The 25736-nt window shown below is 36.3% G+C and overlaps 1 protein-coding gene across 1 annotated transcript; it reads left to right on the forward strand.

The window, feature by feature from the left end:
* The first annotated feature begins 7465 nt into the window (after positions 1 to 7465).
* KIAA0408 (KIAA0408 ortholog) lies at positions 7466 to 22858 on the forward strand. The gene is made up of 5 exons (XM_014070187.2): positions 7466 to 7709; positions 9769 to 10077; positions 12174 to 12253; positions 13187 to 14420; positions 19323 to 22858. The coding sequence occupies exons 1-5, from the start codon at positions 7572 to 7574 to the stop codon at positions 19467 to 19469; spliced, it is 1908 nt and encodes a 635-aa protein (XP_013925662.2). The 5' UTR covers positions 7466 to 7571; the 3' UTR covers positions 19470 to 22858.
* Positions 22859 to 25736: the final 2878 nt, after the last annotated feature.

Below are 25736 nucleotides of genomic sequence, written 5' to 3' on the forward strand. Positions count from 1 at the left end.
TAGCACTTGCTTTTTATTCTCCTGTTTCCCCTCACCCCCCAAAAAATTACTGCAGTTCCTTCTTTGAAATGAACTGGAATATTTTCAAAAGAAGCAGGAATGTAAATGTGATGTTCAAGAGGTTATTTCTGCATCAGGTTAGTTCTTCTGGATTTGTAAAATTTGTAACTGTAAAAAAATGACTTTTAAGGAAAAGATTAAGCTAAATAGCCTAATTTCAAACAGTCTTTCAGGTTTCTCAACATGAAAGGTGTTTTTGGAAATGTGCAAATGTGCACACAATAGCAGAGAAGCTTGCTGCTGTAGTGATCACAAATAATGGTTTTGCACTGTGAGCTCAAAACCTGGCAGAGTTCAATGGCAGTCGCTTATAAATCAAAAGAAGACCCTGCTTATCTGCCTTGGGCATCCCATTTTGTTTATCTACATTAAAATACAACCTTCTTAGTTGATGTCATTGCTTTGTATTTTTAGTAGCTGCTTTCCATATTTCAGAGAGTATGTATTTCAAATTGGATCGGTATATATTTGTGCGTATGCCGAGAAACGAGAGCAAAGGGGTATTTCACATTGTATGTCTACGGAAAGCTTGTATGTCTTAGTAAAGGTAGAGGGGGAAAGAGAGCCACTGTGAACAATGCAGATGACATAGATCTTGTACTTGGAAACGTTACATTGGTATTAAGATCCTGACCTTGTCGGTATAGCAAACGGACAGATGACTTTGAATTAAAAGCATGTTCTTGATTTTTACATGAAGAAGTCATCTATCCATGCTCCTGATGCATTTATGCTTCCAAGGATTTGCTAATTCAGTTTTTCTTGCTCTGGTCCTATTTGTATGAGGGGACTGACATTTGATTCTAGTCTCTAAAGGAGAAAAGATTGACAAGAGACAAGACAATAAGCAAAGCACCTGCATGGATTTCATTCATTGTAAAACAAGCTTCAGCAACTGGGATAATACTGGACTGTAGGTTATTGCATTGTGTGTAAATATCAGCTTGAGCTTGAGGATCAGTCCTTAAGGAAACGGTTAAAAATGATATTAGGCTATTAGGATAGTAATATGAATAGACAACAAAGCAATCAGTCTAGAGAAAGTCAGTGTGTGTTTTGATTACTTCTATAATTTAATACCTTCTGTCCCTCTTCACAATACATTGATGATACTTTGTTAAGGATGATGGGAGGTAGAGTCATATTTATCTGGACATTCCATTGTTGAAAATGGCTGCTCTTATAGGCAGTACTAGAAACACTTTGCTTAGGTTTTCTAGTGGTTTAAATGGAATAGTTTGCTAATTTGCTTATATGCTTTATTGGTATTAATTACTGTAGTAGTGAATTAAGACAATTCTTGTCCTTGTTTTATCAAGGATAAATCTGAAGCTAGGAAGTGACTTGCCACAGACTGAATCCAGGAAGAAAAAGGACTGCAAATTTGGATTTTCTGGATTCTGACCCCGCAATCTTGTTGCCTAAAACCGCATGTCAACTTTGCAGATACATGCAAATTTGCTAGGACCCTCTGGATAAAGAGTTATCATAAGGTAAGTGATTGAATTATGGGAGCCTCAGTTGTCTTTGGTCATTTTCCTTCTGTGCAACATGTAATGGAATGCAGTTCTAAAATCTGATTGAATTTTGATTGCCTTCAGTGTGGCTTTATGAAAAGTAGCTTGATGAGAAACCGACTGTACATTGCAGAGATTGGTTTAAATAACCAAGCAATTTTAGAATTGAGTTCTTTTGCTTTTTAACACTTACGTTAATAAGTCCATTTTAACACTTATGTTAATAAGTCCATTACAAGAGAGAAATCAATATCCATTTGGTGCGGAAATGTCTTTTTTCATGTTTGGTGTTTAATACTGATATATTCTTTTTGCTTCTCCTTGAATTACTAGACTGAATTGTACTTTCTCTTCTCCAGCTTCTCTACTGATTCCTTTCATACAGGCTGGTGGAAAGATATTCAAGCCAGAGGACCCTTTTTAATTTTTTCTGCACTCTGAACAAATCTACTCAAATGTAGCAACCTCCAAAATACTGTACATTAAAAGTTAAAAATAAAAAGCGAGACCAAATGATCCTCATTAAAAATATTGAAATGGTTGCACATGATCATCTTCAGATGGCACTTGGAATGCAAACAAGCTTTCAGAAGAGTGGAAAAGTTAAGCCAGTTGTTTTGGAGAGAGCATCACTTTAGTCTCTGGCTCTGAGCTGGAACTTTGGCCCTAGAAGTGAAGAAAATTCATTTTGCTTGCCTTCTTGCTCCGTCAAGCCAAGATAATTTGCTTAAATAACCAATGGCTTTTGTCTTCCTTTGTGCAGTATTCTGGGGATGTTGGGGCAGATACTTTTAATAAATCTGTCTTTACTTTATTCAGACAGGCATAAACCCCCAAAAGGTTCCTGGACCCCAAGTTGGTTGGAGCAAATATTTATAGCAAAGCTGGAAGAGAAAAAATATCTGCACTGCCTGGAGCTTCAAAGGGAACTAAAGACTGCATTGCACAGGTAATGGTATATTGCCATCTAACCTCACCTGATTTTGCGAAGCAGTAAAGTGTATTCATTAGCTGCATTTAAAAAAAAAAACCTTTTCATTTTGCCTGATTGTTAAGAAAAGGAATTCAAGGGGGGGGGGGAATAAATGGATTTAAAACAAAGGATTGGATCTGTCAGAGACAGAAATGTTCCTTTCATTAGCAGGACGTTATTTATTCAGATTTTCTACCCTCTTTTCTGTCCAATGAGTTCTCTGAAAATAGTTTTGAAAAGGTGTTGAGGGCTGCAGAGGGAAATCTGTTCAACTGGAATTTTCTAAGAAGCAAAGACAACTTTGCTGCAAAAGCTTGTAATTCATTCCAGTTTATTTGTATATATGCCTTCCAGAGACCAAAATATGCATGAAAAGTGTGTTTTTTTTAACTAGCCATAGCAATGAAAAAATATGGCAAAAAGAAAGCATTCCTACAAGAGAGATGCCACCTTAGCTACCATGGAAACCTACAAATATATAAAGTGGCTAAACTAAAGTAGGATTTCAAATGGTATGAAATGAGAGGTGAGAAGGGAGAGGAAGACAGGATTGTTATACAGATGCAGGTTATCTGTGACACAGATTAAAACTACCTCATCAATTTTTAATTGTAATGCGTTAAAAACCATTGTGTTTGTTTAAAACTTTTGAGATAGCCCAAATTTTGAGATATGTGAATTCAGTAATGTCTTGCTTAATCATGCGATTAAAATTGTCTTTCCAAAATGGTCATGTTAAGATTTCAAAGTACAGTGTCCTGGGAAGTAGAAATGGTCTAATACTACTTTATCATTGCTCTGAGTGCTGATGTCAAACTTTGCACCATTAATTCCTAAGCACAAAAATTGTCTTATGTAGAATCTAGAGGGGGAGATGTTGGAAGATGATGGCTTATATTTCATAGGAGGAAGAGCATGTGAAGACACTTCTAATCTTATGGGTGTATTGGTTGGGCCTTATGATGATGCTATTCACTTAGATGTGAGGGTAAAGTAGATAGCTGTGTTTATTGCATGATATGTTCCTGTGTTAGCATTAGTGTCTGGTTGTTTCTTTTTTGCTTGTAAAAATCTGCTTTGGACTGGGAAGCTGTTGAACCTGCCAGCCTGAGAAGGAACAGCCCAGTTTACATTTGCATAACCATCCTGTATTTCTTTCACCCTGACCTCATCCCAGTCTAAATCTTGTTTCAATTTAACTACTCTAATTAGCTATAGTTCACAACAACGTTGGCCTTTTAATAAAATTAAAGTGTTTCTCAACTCCTTTTCATTTTGGGCTTTGTAAACAATTAGCATTCTCATTCTAAAATGGAACATCCCAAGAATATACATAAAAAGCTGGTTTTTTTCCTCCTTTCTTCTTATTTGTAAATTTTTTCTTCACATTTGCATGAAACATATGAAGAACTGTTGCAGGAATTGGGTATATATAGTCTAGTGAAAAGAAAGACTAGGGATGACATGACAGCAGTGTTCCAATATTTAAGGGCTGCTACAAAGAAGAGCAGTATTTTCCAAAGCACCTGAAGGCAGGACAAGAAGTAATACATGGAAACTAATCAAAGAGGGAAGCAACATAGAACTAAGGAGAAATTTCTTGACAATTAGAACAATTAATCAGTGGAATGACTTGCCTCCAGAAGTTGTGGATGCTCCAACACTGGGGTTTTTAAAGAAGAGATTGGGCCATCATTTGTCTGAAATGGTGTAGGGTTTCCTACCTAGGCAGGGGAATGGACTAGAAGACCTCCAAGGTCCCTTCCAACTCTGTTATCCTATTAAGTCATTGAAGAATGAGCTACAGATCCCTGGAGCTTTGAATCCATTGCTTAGTCTTTCCATTTTATAAAAGTGTTAAAAGGAGTTTAATTGATATAAAAATATTTTGAATCATTCATGGTTGGAGCTCTCCTTGGATCTGATGTTTGGCATTTCACTGATGATTAGTTTTGCTTTGTAAGAAAAGAAAGTTACAGGAAATCAATATGAGACAAAAAAGCAAAATGTATTTTAGATATAAAGTATGAACAGCATTGCTGAAATAATCACTTGACTGTAATTCTGATAGAAGCAGCTTCCAAAGATGCCTTGTTTTTGTTATTTGAGACAAATGGAAAATAGTTTTGCCTAAACAAAGTATGATGGCAGAGTAGTATTAACTTTAAAGAAATTGTTAACACTAACACCTTCAAGCTAAGTTCTCTAGGTTCTTATTCTAAGATAGGAATAAATCATGGCTCAAAAACTTTGCCCTGATGAAGATCCTTAATACTGGCTGAGTGAAAAAGTAGGAATCTGAGAGCTCAAAGTATTGTTTATTCCAAGTCACCTATTGTCAGAGAAACCTGTTTCAGTTATATTGGAGGATTGTTTTATTACTTTGCTTCCCCAAGATAGAAAAGCCTTACACTCTTCATTATTATGGCTGGTTTCTGTAGTGTCAGACAAGTGCTGGCTCAAATTAATGAATATACCTTCTATAGCATTTCAATGAGAACGTCATAAATGGAAGAAACCAAATTATTTAAAAGCTACCAAAAGTTGCAAAATACAATGATATAGTTTTATCACAGATTTTCTTCCTTTGTGACAACTACCTCTTATTTTTCAAAGAGTAAAAAGAAAACACTTCAGATGGAAAGGAAATTACTGATGATTTTGTTGGCACCTTTAGTATTTTTGTTACTGGGATTATTCAAGACTGCCAGGTAGCATTAAGTCCATCAACATGATGAGGATTGGAGTAAACAAGGGCCTTCACACTCTGTAACATCTGTCTAGGTCTTCTTCATTCCCGTTCATATGATGTGGCATGCAGAATGAATGGGCCAACATAGGCAATTAGAAATATATTCACTGGCCCCACTGTCTGCAGTAGATTTTTTTGAACAAATAGTGTCATGTTGCACACTTGTGAGTTGAACCTATAAATTTTACAGAATGTATGTAAGCCAGATAGGGACAGTAGGCGTGATCCTGACTCAAGCCTGTAAATTGAATTCACATTCTTTGCTGTGTGAAGAGGACTTTGGCAAGCCATCCTCTATAGAGATTAATATGTTTTTATAAAGTGCAGACATGTTGGATTAAATCCTAATTAAGCATATACTATCTACCTTGCAAGTTTCTTCATTGTAGGAGAGCCACTGAAGGTAGAACATGGGTCAGCAACCAGCTCACTGGCCAATTTATATTTAACAGCTGGTATCCGAAGCTTGGTGAGACATTTACAAAGAAAAGGAACTTGGTCTCATCTTCCAGCTACTTCCTAAATTGCTTCAAAACTGCTTAGACATAGATGTCCAGTGTGATTTTTCACTTGTGCTGTAAATATGTATACATGGTGGGTGGACCTTATGAAGGAGAGGCTATGTAACTCTGAAGCTGGTCTACTACAGTTGTAGAATACTTTGTTTATGTTTCTATATATGCTTTTTTGAAGGCGGGGAGAGAGCTTAACTGTGTAACTTTCTAAAAGCATATTAGCCAGTTTATTTTTATGTTTTTGGCTGTCTTGTCAACAATTCTGGAACATAGTGGTGGACAAGCGTCTTAAGCATTCCAGGCCCTGCAAGGTCATGAAGGTCTTAGTTTCAGTGCCAAATCCTTGAGGGAAAATAGAGGTTGCTCAGCAAGCTTTAGGGATCTTACATTATTTTGAAAGGTTGGACATCATGATACTGAAAAGGCACTGAAGTGTGAACATGTGTTTCCTATTTGCAGGAATATACCCTGTATTTTTATGTATGTGTCTCTTCTTAAGAAGCTTAATAATATGACAGCAGAGTAATTAATTCAATGCTGGTCTCATACTTTATATGGCACAGCTTTAAAAAAAATACTTTCCCTTTTCAAAATGATAGTTCAAGTGGGTGACTAAAAATCCAATTTTAATATTACAAAAATCTAGAATGTTGAAAATATATTAATCACTTTGGGCAATGACCAAAGGGTTATTTTTTAATGATATGTGTATACTTATTCCGAGATTATATCTATTTCAGTACACTGCATACTTTTCTATCAAAAAGTTAACCATACTTCTAGAAATACCTCATTAAATCATAATCATAATCAATTTTTATTAACACATGATCTGCACATCACTATGTTCTTACTACATTTCTAATCAAACTACTTTTCTAACTGAGTTGAGCAATTATTTCAACTTTAAATGTATTGTAGTTCTTATTTCAATTTGTATAGCTACTCAAATATATAATTCTGAGTGGATCACAATGATTAAAACATATATTTAAAAAAATTAAACTACATAAAAACAATATAAAACAGTATTTTAAAAGAAATAAAAACAGACTTTACAAGCGTTACATATTTTTTCAAAATGATGATTAAAAAACGGTCCTGTTGAACATTTTAGAAGAATTATTGTGAACATACCGAGCCACTGCATTGCAAAAAATAAATAGGATGTGCTCCAATTATGGAGAGGAACATCTGCTCTTTGATAGATGTAATTCAAATATAATGCTTTGGATTTTTTTTTCTTTTTCATCTTCTGTCCCAACCCTGTTTTATATACCTATAAAGATCTATCTCTTTTCCTGTGTACTGGTCTGTGGCAATGTATGAGTCTATTCTGTAATGTTTGCTTGCGGTTTTTTTAATTATAAGCACCAACAGTATATTGATTGTATTTTTTGTTCTTTTGGAGGGGGGGTTGTTTTGATATTTTATTGTATTTTAAAACATTTCTTTTGAAAGCTGCCCAGAATCATTAAGATATAGAATGCCATTAGAGGGATAACATTCTACATTTTATAAGTAAATATATAAACAAGCAAGTAGAATGCAGTCTGTAAACGAACCTTTAACGCAATAGTATCTTTTGGTTTTTCACTGTTCCTTTTCCTGTTTTCCTCTACTCCTCTCGCCCAAAAAAGGTGGAACCCAAGACAAACAAAGCTTGCTCTAATATCATCATTCCCACTTTCCAAGAAAAGCTCAGAAGGGAAGAGAGAAGGACAAATCCTCTCCTCTACTGACCTAGCAACACTATGGATCTTCAGACCCAACTAGAGCGCATGACTGAGAAGAACTGGAGTAAAGAGAAGATGGAACTGTTGGAACGTTTCGACAGTGAAAGGAAAGAATGGGAATGCCAGTGGAAGGTCATGCAGAAGAAAATAGAAGAGGTATTGTGGATTATTTTCAACATCAGCTACAATGTCCAAACTAATGTGGTGATTCTGTTTTATCACCACATTAGTACTTATCAACCCACTGTTTTCTAAAGTAATGATTCTTAGGCTTCCAATATTTTATAGGTTCCAGTTTTCGAAATTCTTAGCTGTGCTTTTTGCTGATTGCTTTAGAAATTATAGGCAGGATAATGAAGTTGAGGACATATATTATTAACTCTTACCTTACTTTGAAGCATTCCTGACAAATGGTTGTACATGCATGTATTGAAAACCAGCATGGAACATTTTTTTTTTTTTGTAATCACTCTAACGCTGTTTGTTCCATCACTAACCTGGCATTACAAGTCAAAAAGGTTTCACTGGCTATTTTTCTATGTAAATCCATTGTGTCTTACTCTGTAAAACTACTTGTTGCAACAGAACTAATACCTAACATTCCCTACATTATTTTAATCAAACATGTTATTGTATTTCATGTTAACCACATTCTTTAAAACCGAGGAACGGATAAACACAGATAAACCAATAGGTGCATTTAAAGTAACTTTTTATTTATGTGAGTAGATAATGATCAGAAATTACAAAATTGCTGATGGTTTCTTGGCATGCATTTTGCATGTCTTTTACTGATAAAATTTTAATTATTTTCTTCCCACATTTTCATTGTTTAATCACAAAGCAGACTTCAAAGCTAATGCTTGGGTTTAGATATTAAGCATAAGCAGTGCTTCACTTATCTTAGGATTTATTCATAAGAAGAATGAACCCATTAAAATGTATAGAGCTTGAGAACGATGCAGAGAGACCCAGTTTGATGTAGTGGTTAAGGCACTATTACACAAGGCTAGAAACTAGGAAACCATGCAGTCTAGTCCCTAAGGAAGGAGGCAGAAGCAAACCATTTTTGAAATCTGAAAACTCCAGGGACTAGTTCAGGCAATCATCAAGAGTCTGCACTTGGAAGGAATCAGGAGTCAACAACTTGTAAGGCAAAAAAAGATACTTAACTTCAGACCTATTGATTTTAATAGGTATAATTTAAATTCTGAGTTCAATATCAATGTAAGTTTTATGGACATTGCTTCCAAAGATAAACAATGACCCATCTTGTTTATTAACATGTAAAAAAATGCCTAGCCTGCCGAAGTAAGTGACATAAGATCACAACACGTTTATTCTGGTCAACTCTGCTATAATTAATAATGGTATTCACAGTGATTATACTAACCAACATGTCATATCGAAGATATAAAGCCACCTAGAGTTACATAAAAGTGAGATAGGCAGTTATATAAAACCAAACTGACAAATCGTATTTATATTACCCAGCACCCAATTTTACCCAACTTTTCTTCCACTCAGGGCCCAGAGTAAGGATACTTTTCTTGTGCTCATAATAAAGCATCCTATTCAAATAATGATAAAAATAATTTATCGGCCAAAATGTTAAATTAGCTGCATAGATGTTTAGAGCTCCATTGGTCCCTAGTCATCTCCCTTATTGTTTTTCTTAAGAATGTCCTAGAGCCACAAAAAAATTCTTACAGTAATGGTATTTCTGGTGCTTTATCCACTGGATATTTTGTTTATCTATGGCATTTTATGAATTGCCACAGTTTTTGTAATGAATACTATTTATTTCTCAAAATGATTGTGTACCATTTCAGCACATTTATTTTTATTTGTAGCCACTGTATTTATTGAGAACCACTTCAGTCTGAGAGCTGATGTGATACAGTATTAGGGGTATAGTTGGAGTCTGGTCAGAACTCCTTGCGGTTGTCAGAAAACATACATTCCAATGTTATATGTTTGAAACACAACCAAAATTTTAAGAGTTTGGGGATTTTATTTGTAGCCTATGAGAAGGAAATGTGCTGCAGCTCTTTGTGTAATAGCTATTTCTTAAATAAAAGAAAAAAATCCAGGTATTTAAGCTAATCAGTGATTTCAAGTCCAGAAAACTGATGACTTCCTTTGTTTAATCAGATGTATGTATGATCATATGTATGATCGCATATCTATGAGAGACGTTTTGTTTCTTTTCCAGCTTTACCAGGAGGTAAAATTAAGGCGTGAAAACAATATGAGTATCTCAGAGAATAAGCCCATTCATAACAAGGCAGAGCAACAAACTTGCTCCCCCATCTTAGAATGGAGTGACCCACCAGGATTGTACAGCTGTTTCCCAGATAAAGAGAGTTTGCAAAGCCAAGCCGAAAAGGAAAACAAGTGTGTGAAAAACAAAAAGAGAAACCATGCTTTTGCAAAAGATCATCTCACTTTTCAAAGTTCCAAGGAATCTGAAGACTGTGTAGACTTGAAAACAACCAAGAATTACACTCAGGATCTCAATATTGTGAGTACATTCATGTCGTGAGTGGTCTCACTGAGGTTGCACGTTAACCAAGCTTCAACTTGTAACACTGCAATAGTTTTATTATTGACTACTTAAATGTGGTTAGCTCATCGTTTCTAAACCAGCCAGAAAGTAACAAGAGTGTGTCAGCTGACTGTCCTAACTGGAACTAAATCAATATGAGAACATGCTAACTATAGCTGTATGAATATGAATGTAGGTCTTCTGTACCAAAAATATCCACTAAATACAGAGGTTTCTGGAACTTGTCAATGTTTTTCTACTCCCTTTATTTTGTTGTTATTTTAATAGAACTTCAGTCGGTGGCATGATGCAGTCATTATGTTAGGTCTGTGTGAAGTATGAACCAACCTTGCAAAATGCTTCTCCTCCATCTTTTACTTTGACCTCTGGGGGGAAAAAAACATTCTCTTCTTGGCATTAATCATAGTTTTTTTTTAATTACATGCCTAGTTTCTAATTTTTCTGATCTTATAATCTTTTGTCCCATTACTCTAATAATTTGTGAATTGCAAGAAAGTCAACACATTCACTTTAAAAAAATATATACATTTGCTTAATAAATATGAATTGGGAATTGAAAATGCAAAGGAATTATTCAGCGAGTCTTTTATCATGGCTAAAATAAGCCAGATCCATCACTGTGATGCTATAAAAATTTAGTTTATCAACCCTGATTAATAAGAGGATCTGGACTTTCAGTAATCACAGTTATGCCAATGATTATGCAGTACAAAGCCAGCTAATGCTTCAAAGGGGGAAAAAAACTCAAAAGAAATGGAAAAAGAGGGTATCTCCTCACAAAGACTTTGTATATGTCTGATCAGATGATAACCGCTTGATTCTCATGTTGAATCCTCTTTTTCTTTTCTGGCTTTCTTTATTTAAAACCAGAACAAAACTGGTATTTTCTTTTGCAGTAGTGGAACTTGCAGGCTACCCATTTCCTTATAAGCAGATATCCTTGCCTCCCTTTGTTTCCTAGTTCCTGGGTTCAAGTAAGCAATTTCATTTTAAAGTAGTTGCTTAGGGGGAAAATACCCTAAGTTTGAATAGTACTAAAAAATAGAGGTGGAGGAAACTGACAGAATTGGGTTATCATGTGCATGCAAAAAAAAAAAAAAGTGAAGATATGCAAATATTGAAAACCATCTATTTCAGTCCTAGTTGCATTTTAAAATGGCTTTCTTGGAACCTGACAGTAGTAGGATTACATAAATGTTCACAAACCATTGCTCAGCATCTTTTTCTCCCTCTGAATCCATCATTAATGTATTGGGAAATAATTTAGTTTCCAAATCATCAATAGAGATTATAACATCAGATGATTTCCTATGCAACTCCATGACAATAGCAAGATAATGTGAATGTGTCTGGATTTTTTTTTAACAAGCCATCATCTCATATAACTTCCTATTGTTGCAAGTTGTAGAAGGGCCAAAAACCATTTGCTTTATTTTATGTTTTACATAGACGACAAGATTTTTGTTTTTCAGGACTAAGCAGTTGAAGATTAGGAAAACTTTTTTCTGGTCCGTTGGTGCTGGAGATTTGATGCTGAATAGCCATGGAGTTCTCAGAATATTCCCTATGCTTTGAAATCAATGGCGGTGGGAGGAGTAAACACAGTAAAAGTATGGGTCTTCCCCATCGTATGCCCTTGTGCTGTGTTGGGACCACAATTTCTAGAATTCCTAGCTATGAGTTAGCACATGATTTGCAAATCACATAATATAGTGTGCTAGCTTGTTTGCCCATATGATTGGTATGATATCAAATACATATTTTGAATTACAATTCTCCAAATTTCTTGCTGTTTGTTTTGCTGAGATGGTGTCCAAAAATTATAAAAAGCTACTCCTGATTTATTTCAGTAACTTAAATCTTGTTTTTTTTTACAATGTACCACAAGTCGTTCACAAGAAAATACTGTAGTACAAAACCATAAACATAATAAAGCCATAATTTAATTGCTTATCTATATTTCAGAAAGATTGGACACTTTCTATAAAATTATTCTACATATTCTATAGGAACTGAATTGTACTCAGATATTGCAATTTTAATTTCTTAAGGCCCTTAAAGAACTTGCCAAAGTAAGTGAAGACTTGTGTACCTACCAAGAAGAAATCCGTAAGAAAGCCAACCATAGAAGGTAAAATTATCATATTTTTAAAATATTTTATTTTCTAATGAAAGAAAATAAAGTACCCCAAGTCCTACTTTCTGCCTGAAATTAAGTTTCCTGAGTTGAAAGCTTTTGCAGAAATCCCATGGTAGATAGAAAGTAGACAGACACATATGAGCATGTACTATATTTCTTTAATAGACTAGATTGATTAGTGTGATAGAAACCCAATCAGCTATCAGGGTTCCAAGTAACACCCCAATGAAAGAAGACTCCAAGGCTTGAGCTTCCTCAAAATTCCATTTTATTAGAGATGTCATATTGGCACATCTGGGAAAACCTGAATCTGAAAGTTTCCAGGTTTTCCCCACCCAAAAGAAAGTTCAAGTCCCTCCCCACACCCACATGTCCATCACCTGATCCAATCAAGCACCATCCAAAACTGGAAATGCCCCCCAGTCACTTCAACGCAGCTGCATGGCAAGGTGTCCTTGACTCACTGAGAAAAGAATGTTATTTTGACTATATATCTCCCATACTCCATATAAACCCCCCTCCCATTTTCCCACAGTAGAAAATGTGGAGGCCTGAATACCCAAATGTAAAAGATGGCTCCCAGGTCTGACATCAGCAGGACTAGTTATGATTCAGAAAGCTGTGCATACTAATCACTGAGTTAATTAAGGAAGTATAATTAGAGAAATGAAAGATAAGCATGGGATATGAACATAGCCCCACTATCTCCTCTAAGAGTATCCTGTTCCTCCCCAAAAAGTGACTGACTACCAAAAGACTTCCTGAGTCTTTTAAGCAGCATGAAAGGTACTTTTAGAAATACAGGTCAAATCTTTAATTGTACTTCTTTGATATCAGTTGGGGAAAAATTATGGCTTAATGATGCTAACATGTTCTATTAATTTCAAATAATTTATTATTTAACTGTTTTTCTTGCCTATATAGGAAAAAAATGTTTCCTTTCTTTGGAGAATCCATTGAAAGTGGGAATGCATTGATTACCCAAGAGACAAGCCCTGCATATTATAAGAGCCCACCACTGGCTGCAGTTGCCTCTGAGACGGAAAAGCAAAATAACAGAAAGAATCTGATTAGCACCAATAGGCATTTGAAGGAAACTCCATCAACTGCTCTTTCTGGGGTTGAGGAAACCAGCTTTTTGCCTTGGCAAAGACGAGAAGGGCCTCCGGTTCCCCCCAGAAGTACCTCTCGGCATTTGACAAGCTCTCTTGCAGACGTTTCCGAAGCATTAGCTAAGCATGTTGAGCAAAGAAATAGTTGCAAAACCCAGGACCATCCAGATGGAAATCCATTCATTTATCCAGCTGCTCCACTGACAATGTCAGATGAATGTAAATCTCTTAGTGGACCTACAGAAAATCAGGATCAGTACAATGACCACAAACTCCCAGCAGCAATTCTTCACAGTGTGTGGTCTTGTGAGGCAAGCAAAATTGTAAATGGACCTGAAAATGGCTCTTCCAGGCATGCTCTCCAGAAGAGCTCTTCTGATGGTTATATGATGACCCCAAAACAGCACCCCAAATTTCAAAGTAGTGTACATTGTACCAGTAATCCTTACATTGCAGCATGTGATACATTGGAAGATTCTGGGTATGAAACTGGAAAAACTCAACGCAATGAAACACTGGAAGCTAAAATTGATGAGTTCAACCGGACTGTATTTCATACAGATAAAGGTAAAAAATGTTTGCTGCAGAACCAAACAGAGCTGCCTGGTGTTCCTAAAGCCCACTGTGGACTGCAGAACAGTCTGAACAATAGGACACCGAATGAAGAGTCGACTTCCAAGGTGTCTTCAAAGAAGGAAGAAAAAGCAAACAGGCCCAGTAAAGATGTCAAAACAAAGCGACAACAAAAGCAAATAAATGGAGTTTTAAGTGGCTACCAGCACATGCTTCATGAACATGACTGGAGGCCAAGTAATTTGTCTGGTCGTCCACGATCAGCTGATTCAAGGTCCAACTATGGTGTTGTTGAGAAGTTGCTGAAAAACTATGAAAAACAAGTGCAATCTGAGGCTGAATTTACTGAAGGCAGCTTCAGAAAAATAGGTCACTATCCAGTAATCCAGATAGAACAAGGAAAGCAGGAGCAGCAGAAGAATTCAGTGAGACATCTTGGACTATATGGAAAAGAGAAGCAGAAATTTCCTGAGGTATGCTTTGAACATGACCTTGGTCTACTTTTAACTTCTTTAAACTGCACATGTTATTCTTCAAGAATTGTGAAACATATCAATGAAGCTGTTAAAACTGGACTTCAGGACTTAAATCTGAATTCCAGTCATGAAGATTGGTGCAGAACCTATGGGGGCTGATGCTGGTTGCTAAGTATCTTTTTCTGCAGCCACCTCTTATCTCAAATTTACATCCAGGGATGATGGCTTAGCGCCTGTTCAAAAAGCTGTCAAGCTGAGATTCAGGCATGATTATTATCTTTAGATCCGTAGAGAAACAGTGTCCGTGAGAAATGAATCAAGTGAGAATTCTGAGGTGTTCACTGAGCAGAGTGCCAATATCCTCATTCTGGTTTTAAGTGTGAGAAAAGGAAAGGCATATTCTTTCCCAGTAACCATCAAACTGTATGGGAGGGGAGTGAGCAAGATTATTTTATTATTTTACTTTACAGGACTTATATAACCCCACCTTTCAGTCCCAAAGAACTTTAGGCAATGTGCAGCATCAAACAAACAAAAAACACAAATCAGAACAGTTTCAAAGACAAAAATATAGAAAGCAATGATAAAATTCCCAACTCCAACCTAGGATGGATGCCCATCCGGGGCATCCATCTGGGGCTCAGAAGTATTGAAATAAAAATAATGGTGGACAGAAATGAAAAAAAAAAGGTTGAGAAAGTGCCTTAATAAGCCTAGGTCTAAGCAGGAAAGTGGTAGAACACAGTGGCCAAGTCAAGGTCATATAGCAAACTATGTAGCTGGGTGTTAAAAGTTAAATATCGGATGCAAGAAACTTGTATTCCATATACATTTTACATAGATAACCATGATAGAAATGTTTTTTTTATTATTCCTCCCCTGCAAAGAATATTGATCCCTAAATTCTTTAAAATTACAGCAGAGTTGTTGAAAAGAGCAGAACAACACACAATCTGGGCCAACTACATGAAGATGCAGTGATGTGTCTTTAAACAAAAATAGGTCCAAGGGCCTATTTATTCTAAAATAAATGCATAAAGAATATTGTAGATAGCATATTCAGTTATGGTAAGTTGTACAATTAACTATACACTGCCTTTTCTTGGGAATAAATTTACAGGACTGGTTGAAGTGATAATGCATTCCAATTAGTAATATAATATTTCATTTATCTGCAGTATTAACATAACATCTGTATTGTTCCACTCTTGGCAATCTTACAGCATAAACATCAATCAATAAAGTAATGAAAATATTAATAAAACAGGCATGCTGCTCTCCCACTAAGTTTCCAAGGTCTCCAAGGGCTGCTTAACAGTGAAGGTTTTTAAGAGCCCCCTGTAAGCTAGAAGGGTAGGAGGCCAACTCTCTCTTGATCTCAGAGAGTTGGAGCTATAGCCAAAAAGGCCTGTCTTCTGGTTCCTGCCCCCTCATTTCATGCTGGACTGGCTCCCTGAGCAAAGCCATTGCTTGATGACTAACAGACCAGACATATTCATTTTGTATAGTTAGTCCCTGAGAAAGCCAACTCCCATTGGACAACATCCTATAGACCAGTATCCCAGCTGAAAGGGCTTTGTGAGTTACCACACTAATCTTCCCACTCTTACATTGAAATCAGTGGGATGGACTCAAAGGTGTGTCCCTGCATGGGGGGAAAAGGGAAGGTGATTATGCTCATGTAATGCTGGATCAAGATATAACAGTATCTAGTGGTGAACTGAGTGCTAAAAGAACTTGATAAATAATAGCAATAAAACCAATATTACAGCGAAATAAAATGAACTGATGTTTTTAATCAAGTAGGTAAATTTAGCATTTGGAAAAGTTAGTTATGAAGTAAGAGTTGTAATGGGAAAGAACTCTCAGTATTGTTTCTTTCCTGTAAAAAAGGGGGGAGGCAATCGTTGACAAATCATTGAGACAACTAACTGGACAATATTCTTTCTCTCTGCTGGCACATATTTATTTTTATGTATTATTTATTTAATTTGCAATTCTGATATTTACATATCTCTGAGGAGGAATTACAGTGATTAAATCCAACCATGAAATATAATCAGTACAGCGAGAAGTGCCGAAGTTAAAAGCACTGCAGAAGCGACTACTAAAACACAATTCTGCCTAAACCCAGGGGCTTTTTGCTTATATGAAACAGGAAACTGAGTCTCTTAGGACAGAACGGCCACTTTCAAAAAGCTGGATGCCTAAAACTGAGCAAAGTGGAGGAGTATTTCATTCAGACTCAGCTCTTTGGGATTGTTTGGATGATCTTCTACCACCTAAAATATAGGTAGACAAATTGCTCTGCTTTGCTTGCTCTAAAAGTGGGTGAGAGCCAGGTTCACATTCGGAGCAAGTGTCAGGATTTTTTGAGGGAAGAAATGGTCCCTTAAACAACTGCAACAGTATGGCACCCAAATTTCCCCCTTAAAAGTCCCACGAACTCCCCCAAATATAGGAAATGAGATCCGAAGTCCACAGAAAGGCTGCAAGTGAGTCATATAAAGTTTCTAGACTGCATCTTTGGGATTTATGGACGAGGATCTAGGCAGCCAGCAAAAAATATGCATAGAATTCTTCAGGGTGCAAGCAGCATGCTATTCTAATTATTCTCCTCAGATCCTCCACAGCTGATAAATGCAGGCAACTGTTTGGAATGTAAGCAAAAGCCAGGTCTGCTATGAAAAATGATGCTGCTTTACCATTCAATAGGAATTGAACCGGGGGTGGTGGTAATAATTAAGGTTTTTTTTTATAATTTAAACTGTAAAATGTATCTTTTATTCTAAGAGGATAACATAGACTTGATTAGGACGAAAATTAACCTTATTTATGTTGTTACAGTATAAATTGCTATGGTATCATTCTTTCTTTTTAATCAATATTCTCAAATTTTTAGAAAGCAATGTGGTATGGTTTTAACTGTTTTCTCCTCAGAAACAGGACACAAAAGATCAGTGGCACTAATACTTTTAGATAATCATTTTGGTATAATTATGGTATCATATATAATATAATGAAAAAGATAGCACTTGTACTTATAGGAAAATGGGTTTTTGTGGAAAAAATATAGGGTGCCCTGATTACATGGATGGATGCTTGATTAACTATGTCAAACTGCTGATATATAAATTGTCCAGAAGAGAAACTCCAGAACTGAGTGTGATCTTCTGAGGTAGGCAGCTGTCAGCTCCTTTGTGTCGAAACAGTGATGATAATTACAAATGGAGAGAAACACAAACATTTTCTAAACTGCTTGTAAATAACAGTTGTAATATACATACAGTTATTTAGTGATTCCATGACTAACTTGTCATGAATATACACCTGGAACCTTCAAGAAAATATGTACAGTCTCCTTGGATTGGCAGAATGTTCAATATATAAACCTATATTAGCACGGCCAGCTTTAAACTAAGGTTAACTAGGCACAAATCGAGAACACCAAAACTTAAAAGAGCACCAATGCTGTCCATCTTTCCAAATTATTTTAAATATCCACATCTCTGCATTGGCAGGAATGGCACCATCAATCAATGTGGTTTAGGAGCAGCATAATACCCTTGAGCCAATGCTGTTGTTTAAAAAAAAAAGTAAAAGCTGAAATAAAGTGTCATGTTTAATGGTCTCTAATAGTTCTTTTTGGGCTGCAAACATTCTGGAATTGTCAATATTGAGAGACACAGAGAAGCAATAGATGAGTGTTATACCTTAAAAGAAAAATATATATCTATTAAACTAAAGTCAAATTCTAGTGATATCTTTGCAACAGCACAATGAAGTGCCACTTCTAGATTGTTTTCAATTTCCTAGTCTAGCCTACATTCCTGATTTTTTTTCTCTTCCATCCAAATATTAACCAGGACTGATCCTGTTACCTTTTTAAAGATGAACCAAGGATGAACTTTACTCAAGTCTATAATATTTCATCTGCACTAAATTCTACTTCATGCATTTTTCCTTGGGAAGAAGAAAGGAAGAGATTAACATTTAACGTTCTTACCTGAGGCAAAAATTTTAAATTAAAATTGAGCTAGTATTATGTGTCCCAAAGGTGCTTTTTCAAAAGGTAACTGGACTGTTTTCCCTTGAAGCTGTTTTGCTTCTCATCCAGGAAGGTCCAGTTGCCTTCTGAAAAAGCATCTTTGGGACAACCATGACCTGGATGACTGAGGATCTTCATAGACATCTAGAATTAACATGCATTTCAACATAACATGCAGATTTAACCCAAGTAAAGCCAGATACAGGATTCTTTTGCATAATTTGAATTGAAGCTGTTTAAGGGGAGATGAAAGTTGTGAAACTCTATTTGTATGGGTGAAAAGGCTGTAAGTGTAATGCACGCATGCATACCTTGTCATGACTTTTTAATCCATAAAATACTTAAATACAGCAAAAGCAATTTCAGGAAGCCTTCAAAGATCCTAATGGGTAATGTGCAGACAAGTTCCCATTTAATCCTTCAGTGCCATATCTTTCTTTCCTCGGTGGGGTGCAATAAATTGTTTATGCATTTAAGATCCTGAGTATATGTTGACAGAGGACTTGCATGTGTAACAAAGTCATCAAATGGCCATTTACTGCAGCTCAGCTCTTTCTAGCAGTTGACAGGGCAAAGGGAGGATAATCTGCTTTCATTCTAAATTAAAGCCACTTACGCATTTTGTGTCTTACATGTCACATACTTCTTTGACATGTGCAAGAGTTCTTTGGTCATTACATCTATACATTACTATGTAAATGATAGATATATTCTCCAAATCTTTTAATAGCTTGAGGCCACCTGTTGTAAAGCCGACCACATTTACCATGCCATTCTCTTCAGATTCCTTGGATGCTTTTGAAGGATTTTGTTTGGAGATCTTAACCCAAGCAGACACATTTGTGTTATAGGTATCTCTGGCGGCCAAGCAGTCAAATGGCAAGGCATTCTCGCGGCCAGCTCGCCCGGCAAACAGACGCTTACCTTCCAGATGGGCCTCCAGGTCTCCATCAGCACCACCAGCAATGAGAAGAACACTTTTGAATGAAATTGCTTGAGACATTTCAGTGGATTCAGGACTGATGTGAAAGTACCATGTTTTTTGAAACACTCTTTTCCATATTCACAACCAGAACTAGTTCTATGCAAATTTACTACATCGGTCAATAATAACTATCCTTTTGACTTGCTGAAAAACTCTTTGGATTCTTGGATCATTCTTACTGTCTTCAGTGTTTTATCAGTTAGACAAGGATTCCCTTTTCCCTGACTGTGTATGTGTATATACATACTTATTTAACTCATAGTATTTTTTCTTTGAATAACATGTCATTATTCATCTCCTTTACCTGTTTTTAATTTAAATTGAGTGCTGTACATTCTGACTTCCCCCACAAAGGGTATGAAGAAATGCTGTGTGCATGATCATGTCATATAAGATGCATGTGTTGAAATAGCAAGTGCATTTAGTTTGTAACTACTATAGAAAAGATTATTGCCATACCAAGATGCCTACATATAGTCATGCAGTTTTCAAGGTTTGAAATTTGTTTCAAGGAATGAGTGAATGAATCAATGAATGAATGAATGAATATATCAATATAATCCCTGGGAGAATGCATAACAAGAGACCTGCTGGATTATGCAAAAGCCCATCTAGTGCAGCATGCTATGTCTCCCAGGGACCAGTACATCCCAGGGAAATATACCCCTGCCAATACTTACATTCTGTATACCTTTTATAGGCTTTACAGGTCTAATATTTAATATAAAAAAATTAACTTTATGCATTTTTTAAAAAAATGCATGCTAGCAGATAGAAAGTTATTTGTAATGATGTCATAGAAGCTGAACGGACTGGTTTTTCATTCATGCTTCACATTTCACTTTTAATCTGCCATTCTTGAAATGTTGCAATGCTCAATCTGATGTTTTACTAACATTGTTTTTCCAATTCAAAGCATCTACTTATAACTATTAGCTTTCCTGAATGTACAAGGGTTTCTAAAAAGAACTTCTATTATTTCATTCATTATTACTGTACATGTCTTAGAAACTAGACTCAGTTAATAGCATAAAAAGAAACTTGTTGGATCGTGTCAAACACCCATCCTGTCCCAGTGACCAACTATATGCAGTAGGACATGAAGTGGAAATCCTCTTCTTTTCACCCCTAGCAATTAGTATTTCAGGTAGTCTGTTTTTGAACTTGGAGATAACATGCAGTAGTTCTTGACAGCCATGGGAGGCTTATTTGATCAGCAGCATGGGTTGAGTCTGGGGAAAGAAGGAGACAGATGTCTACTCAGCATCTCAAGAGCAAAGCTAAACTTATCAAGAGACACAGATCTTTCCATGCAACTTATCCCTTGTCCTGATATGACCACTTGTGCCAGCTGCACCCAGGGATAGATAAATGTGCATTGTAACAGTGTCTAGACATGCAAACAGATAAATTAATGGCATGGATCAAGCTTTACAAATGGTATTTGTGATCGCATGATGGTTCATGTATATTTTTTTAATTCCACTTATTAGCCTATTTCTCCATTTGCCTCAATGTGAAAGCATAGGAAATAGCCTTGAAAGATAGGAGGAAGAGCCATCAATAAGGAAACGGCCACACAATCAGATATTTGAGCCTGGGCTAAAAAAGCAATGTGAGAAAATGTTTTTGACAAGCTTCTCCTTAGTTCATCCAGATGAAATGAGCAAAGGGGAAGCACATTCCGATTTGCAAGATTCTGTTACTATAGCTGTCACAATAAAAGTAGTTTTGATCTATATGATATTGATTTCATACCCTGGTCCACCTTGTAGGGCAGACACCCAGTATGTTTTAAAGGAGTAGTGAAGTCACATACAGAATTAACATTAAGCTTTTCCTGGATCAGGATTTCTTCATATGGATTCAGTTACTTTCTTATTTGATTGCCTACCTGCACTTAGAGACTCTGATCCATCGGAAAGCAAAGTTAAAGCAGGGAGGCAGATAAATAAGCAACATTATGGCTATCCGCCATGAAACGACTTTTTTGGACTTGTACTCAGCAGAGATTTGCAGCTACCAGCTTACCACGATAAATAGAACCAGCCTGGTGAGTACCTGGATGGAAGCGCACCAGGAATCCTAAGCTCTATATTAGATGAGAAGTCCAAAACAACTATCTCAGAACAAACCAGTGGCAAACCATTCTAATCTGTTTATTAAGCAAACAATGGGTCATGCCAACATAGCTGCCAAAAGTTGAGCTTGATTTAAGAAAGGCTTTATTTTCCTGAACTTCAGATAGCCAAGGCAACTCCGTAATTCTGCTCTCTTGACTGATAGAAATGGCTGTCATTTATGAGTTCACTTGATTTTGGCACAAGCTTGACAGAGTGTGTAAATATTGCATCCAGATGGGATTGCTGTGGTGCCAGAAATCCTAGACGAATGCCATTACAGGCATGTATTTCCCTTAATCTATCTCTGTGTTGTTGGCTGTTGATATGCTATGTATGTAGCCTGGTTTATTTCTTTTACCAGCAACTGAATGAAATATCAATTCTGCAAAGCTGCCTTATTGAAAGTCATTAAAAAATCTTCTTCCTGTTTAGGGGTTCACCCAATCATTGAATGGCAATTACCTAGCTGTGCAAGACCAAAGAGGCAGTTCTGTTATATCAGCTTGGTCTTTAATCTCTCCTTCACCACACATCAGAAAAAGTAGCATTTCGGGCCATAACATCTCTGACATAGCTATCTAAGAGATCTGTTCTTAGGATAGCAAAGAAAAGGAGACACTTCAATTGCTTTTGTGAAGTAATCATGAAACCTTAAAGAAAATTGTATTTTTCAGATAGCAATTATATTATCATTGCCTTGCCTGACAGAATTGCTTGGCATGTATAATGCAATAATTAATTTTATTGAACCTTCTCACAGCAATTTATAGGTCGTTCCTGGTGTGCAACCCCATGTCAATGATTCATTTTCATATTCCCATGTTTTATGATATTGCTATTTGTAGTGAGTAACAAAACAGGGCACAATAGCTAGCGGTTTAAGACGCTGGGCTTATCAACCAGAAGGCTGGCAGTTCAAGACCAAGTACCATGTTATAGAGTGAGCTCCCATTACTTCCCCCCAACTCCTGCCCACCTAGTAGTTTGAAATTGTATAAAGAAAGGCAAGTAGATAAATACGGACCCCTTCAGTGGGAAAGAAAGAGGAACTCCAACTCTAGTCACAAGTTTTATTTTTCTTCAAGGGAAAGTTAAAATTCTAATGATGTGGACGTCTACCAGTTCCTATCATTCCCAAGTTAACATTTAAAATGTGTAACTGTTCTGCGTACTAATATATTTGGTTCTTTTTGTTCTCTTACAACTCCATTTTTTATTTGTATACTGGCAAAATAACAGTTTATTGTAGCAATGTAGAAAATACAGAATGCCTTCCAACAATGGCTTTCCTGTTTTTACATGAGGACCTCAATATGATCTACTGGTAGCTTTACTGGTATAAGAAGCCTCCCCATTTACTGACCTATAAAAGTTTCACCAGGGTCCCTCACAGTCATTTCCAGTCCACGGGAAAGATAATTTTTGAAACAATTTCTGCATTTCCCAACTCAGATCTACACTACTGCAATTTAGCAACTTTAGAAAACGATATACAAGTTCAGCCCAGAATTTTTGTCACATACACATTCCATTGTCAAATCCTGAACAGTAAAAGATGAAATTATTTTTGGAGCCTAGAACAATTTACTAATCTGAGCATTCACAAATGTTGTTGGCAATAGTAGCTACAACTGTTGCAAATAAGCATACTCCCTCTGCTCATTTGTCAAACGTGGAAACTTGTTGAATCTAGTTTTGGATTTGCCTATTAATATCACATTGATTTGTTTAGAAATCAAATCTGACCGTGTGTATCTGGCTGATTTATCAAAGATCAGAACAAAACTGCATTTTGTTTTATTGTTAGTATTGGAAGTTATTGGTAGTCTATATTTTTGTTGGCATTTTTCTTGTTTCTCCACATTTTCTAGCTTCAGATTACAACTTAGCAACCTTTATTTGTTATTGTAATATTAGATAGGAATTGCTTGCAGCCTTTATCAGTAAACCTAAACTGAATCCTTCTAGTCTCTTCAGGATCCCCTTTAAAACAGCCTGACCTGATTTCTCCCACTTATATAAGGAGGGAATTCCTGCTTGGTGAATCTTCTAGAACTGGTTTTTAGTACTGTCCCCCACACACATCAACATATATGTATTGAGGCAATCATACCAATGTTTCGGGGATCTTTTGACCCCCGAAATAAGCACTTGGTCTTATTTTCGGAGAAGTCTTTATTATTTTTGAGGTGCATGGCTGCTGCTGTGTGGCAATATTTTCAGGGCGGGCTTATTTTAGCGCATGAGCTCAAAAGCCCAATTGGGCTTATCATATGGGGAGGTCTTATTTTCGGGAAAACAGGGTGTGTGCAGCCATAACTAGACCTTTCATGAAAATTCATGGTTGCAAAAATGTGACCACACTCTTCCAACATTGCAGGGAATAGAAACTTAGGAAGAGAAAGTATTGTTCTGGAATGCTTATGTGTCTGCACGGTGCCAAAGTACAAAGTACAGTGATACCCCAATACTTGTTATTTTTCTATTGTGTGAAAAGAGGAGATGGAGATTTTTATTACTCCAAGAACTGTTGACAGGACACCTTAGAAGTAAATCTCCATAGGATGGTAGGACATACTGTATCATCTAATATTTACGCCTCTACTATATCTTGAGATGTCATCAAACTAAGGTTTGTGCCTTAATCACCTTCAGTTAATAGTATCTTGGAAAGGTATTGTTACTGTAAAGTCTCAACCAAATGGCTGCCCATTTCTCCTTACATGGTTAAATCTCTCTCTGTTGTTCAACCTATAGTCAGCTGTTGGTTGTTATATTGTCATTTATTAGAATAGATCTGCATTTTGGTATGTAATATATTAAATCTATTCAAATCCTGGGTTATTTCTAGGAACATAGAGCAATACTCCTTGTTCTGTGAGTATTTTACAAAACATGTTTGAATTCCTTGTGTAGGCAGCAGTCGCACAAATGCAACAGCTCATTTCAATGCTAGCCCCAGCAGAAAACAAAGGCAAATTACCAAAGGATGAGAACTAATTAATTTAGCATGGTAAAATTTTATTCCAAAAACTGAGTATGGAAAAATAGCAGAGAAGAAATTTAAGACGGTGTTGCGTCCCTCCAGCAATTCGTTCTTTCTTTTCAAAAAAATCAAAAATACAAAAGGAACAATGTCCACAGTTACACTTTTCTATTTGTTTTGTTGGAAGTGTTCTATTCTATTTCTGTTTTTGAAGAGTGACTTGAAATTTACCCAAGGTATATAGCCTGCATGATTGAGGGGTTAACAATCCCTATAAACACTGTCGATATCAAGCATTCTTTAATAAAATGCTTAGCTAATCTTTTTGTGCAATGGCATTTGCATGGTAGCAATTTGAATTTCACTTGTAACTTATTATGGAGCATACCCTCTTTTTATAGCAATTACCCTGGTATTGCCAACTCTATTAGGAGAACCATTGCTATTGTTGTTCTTACTGTCATAAACTTGCTTTCATTCAGTTTGCCATTTTAAAGTCAGCGGTCTTTTAAACCTTGCAAGACTGGCAAAATTAAGAAACAAGAACCTCTTAGACTTGTAGAAATTTATTTATTGCCAATATGGAATTGTATTTCGAAGGATTGTCAGAGCAGTTCTTATTAACTTATGCTCAACATAAATCAGGCAGAGCTGCTCTTTTTTTCGCCACACTTCCCTTCTTTCTCACTTAGCTTGGGTTCTCTTTCACAATTGTACTGTGTTCTTCTTTCTTTTCTCAGAATGTGCTAGATATGTCATCACACTACCCCATCCAATAAAGGAGAATATCTGTACTGTAGGGTTGAAATGAGGAATCCTTGGTGCTCTCTGAGCTTGTTTGTTTTCTTGCAGACATTTCATTACCCAAACTAGGTAACCATCAATGCTGATGATGTTACCAAGTTTGGGTAATGAAACGTCTGCAAGAAAATAAGCAAGCCCAGAGAGCACCAAGGAGCTCTCCCTACCTCATCCATCATCTGTAGCTACAAGTGACACTTGTAAACATGTTTAAAAGTACCAGCATAATCTTTCTGGGTGAAGGCACTCTGCACATGTCTCCTCTTTGAAAATTATCCATTTATTTCTATGTTCTTTCAACTGTTAGCAATTCACAAGGGGATCAGGTCTCTTATCTATGACTGCTGAATTTATACAGGGCCTTTGATGA

Source organism: Thamnophis sirtalis, unplaced genomic scaffold (assembly GCF_051295495.1).
Source record: "Thamnophis sirtalis isolate CommonGarterSnake01/CBP01778 unplaced genomic scaffold, rThaSir2_p1.2 scaffold_6, whole genome shotgun sequence".
Taxonomy (NCBI): domain Eukaryota; kingdom Metazoa; phylum Chordata; class Lepidosauria; order Squamata; family Natricidae; genus Thamnophis; species Thamnophis sirtalis.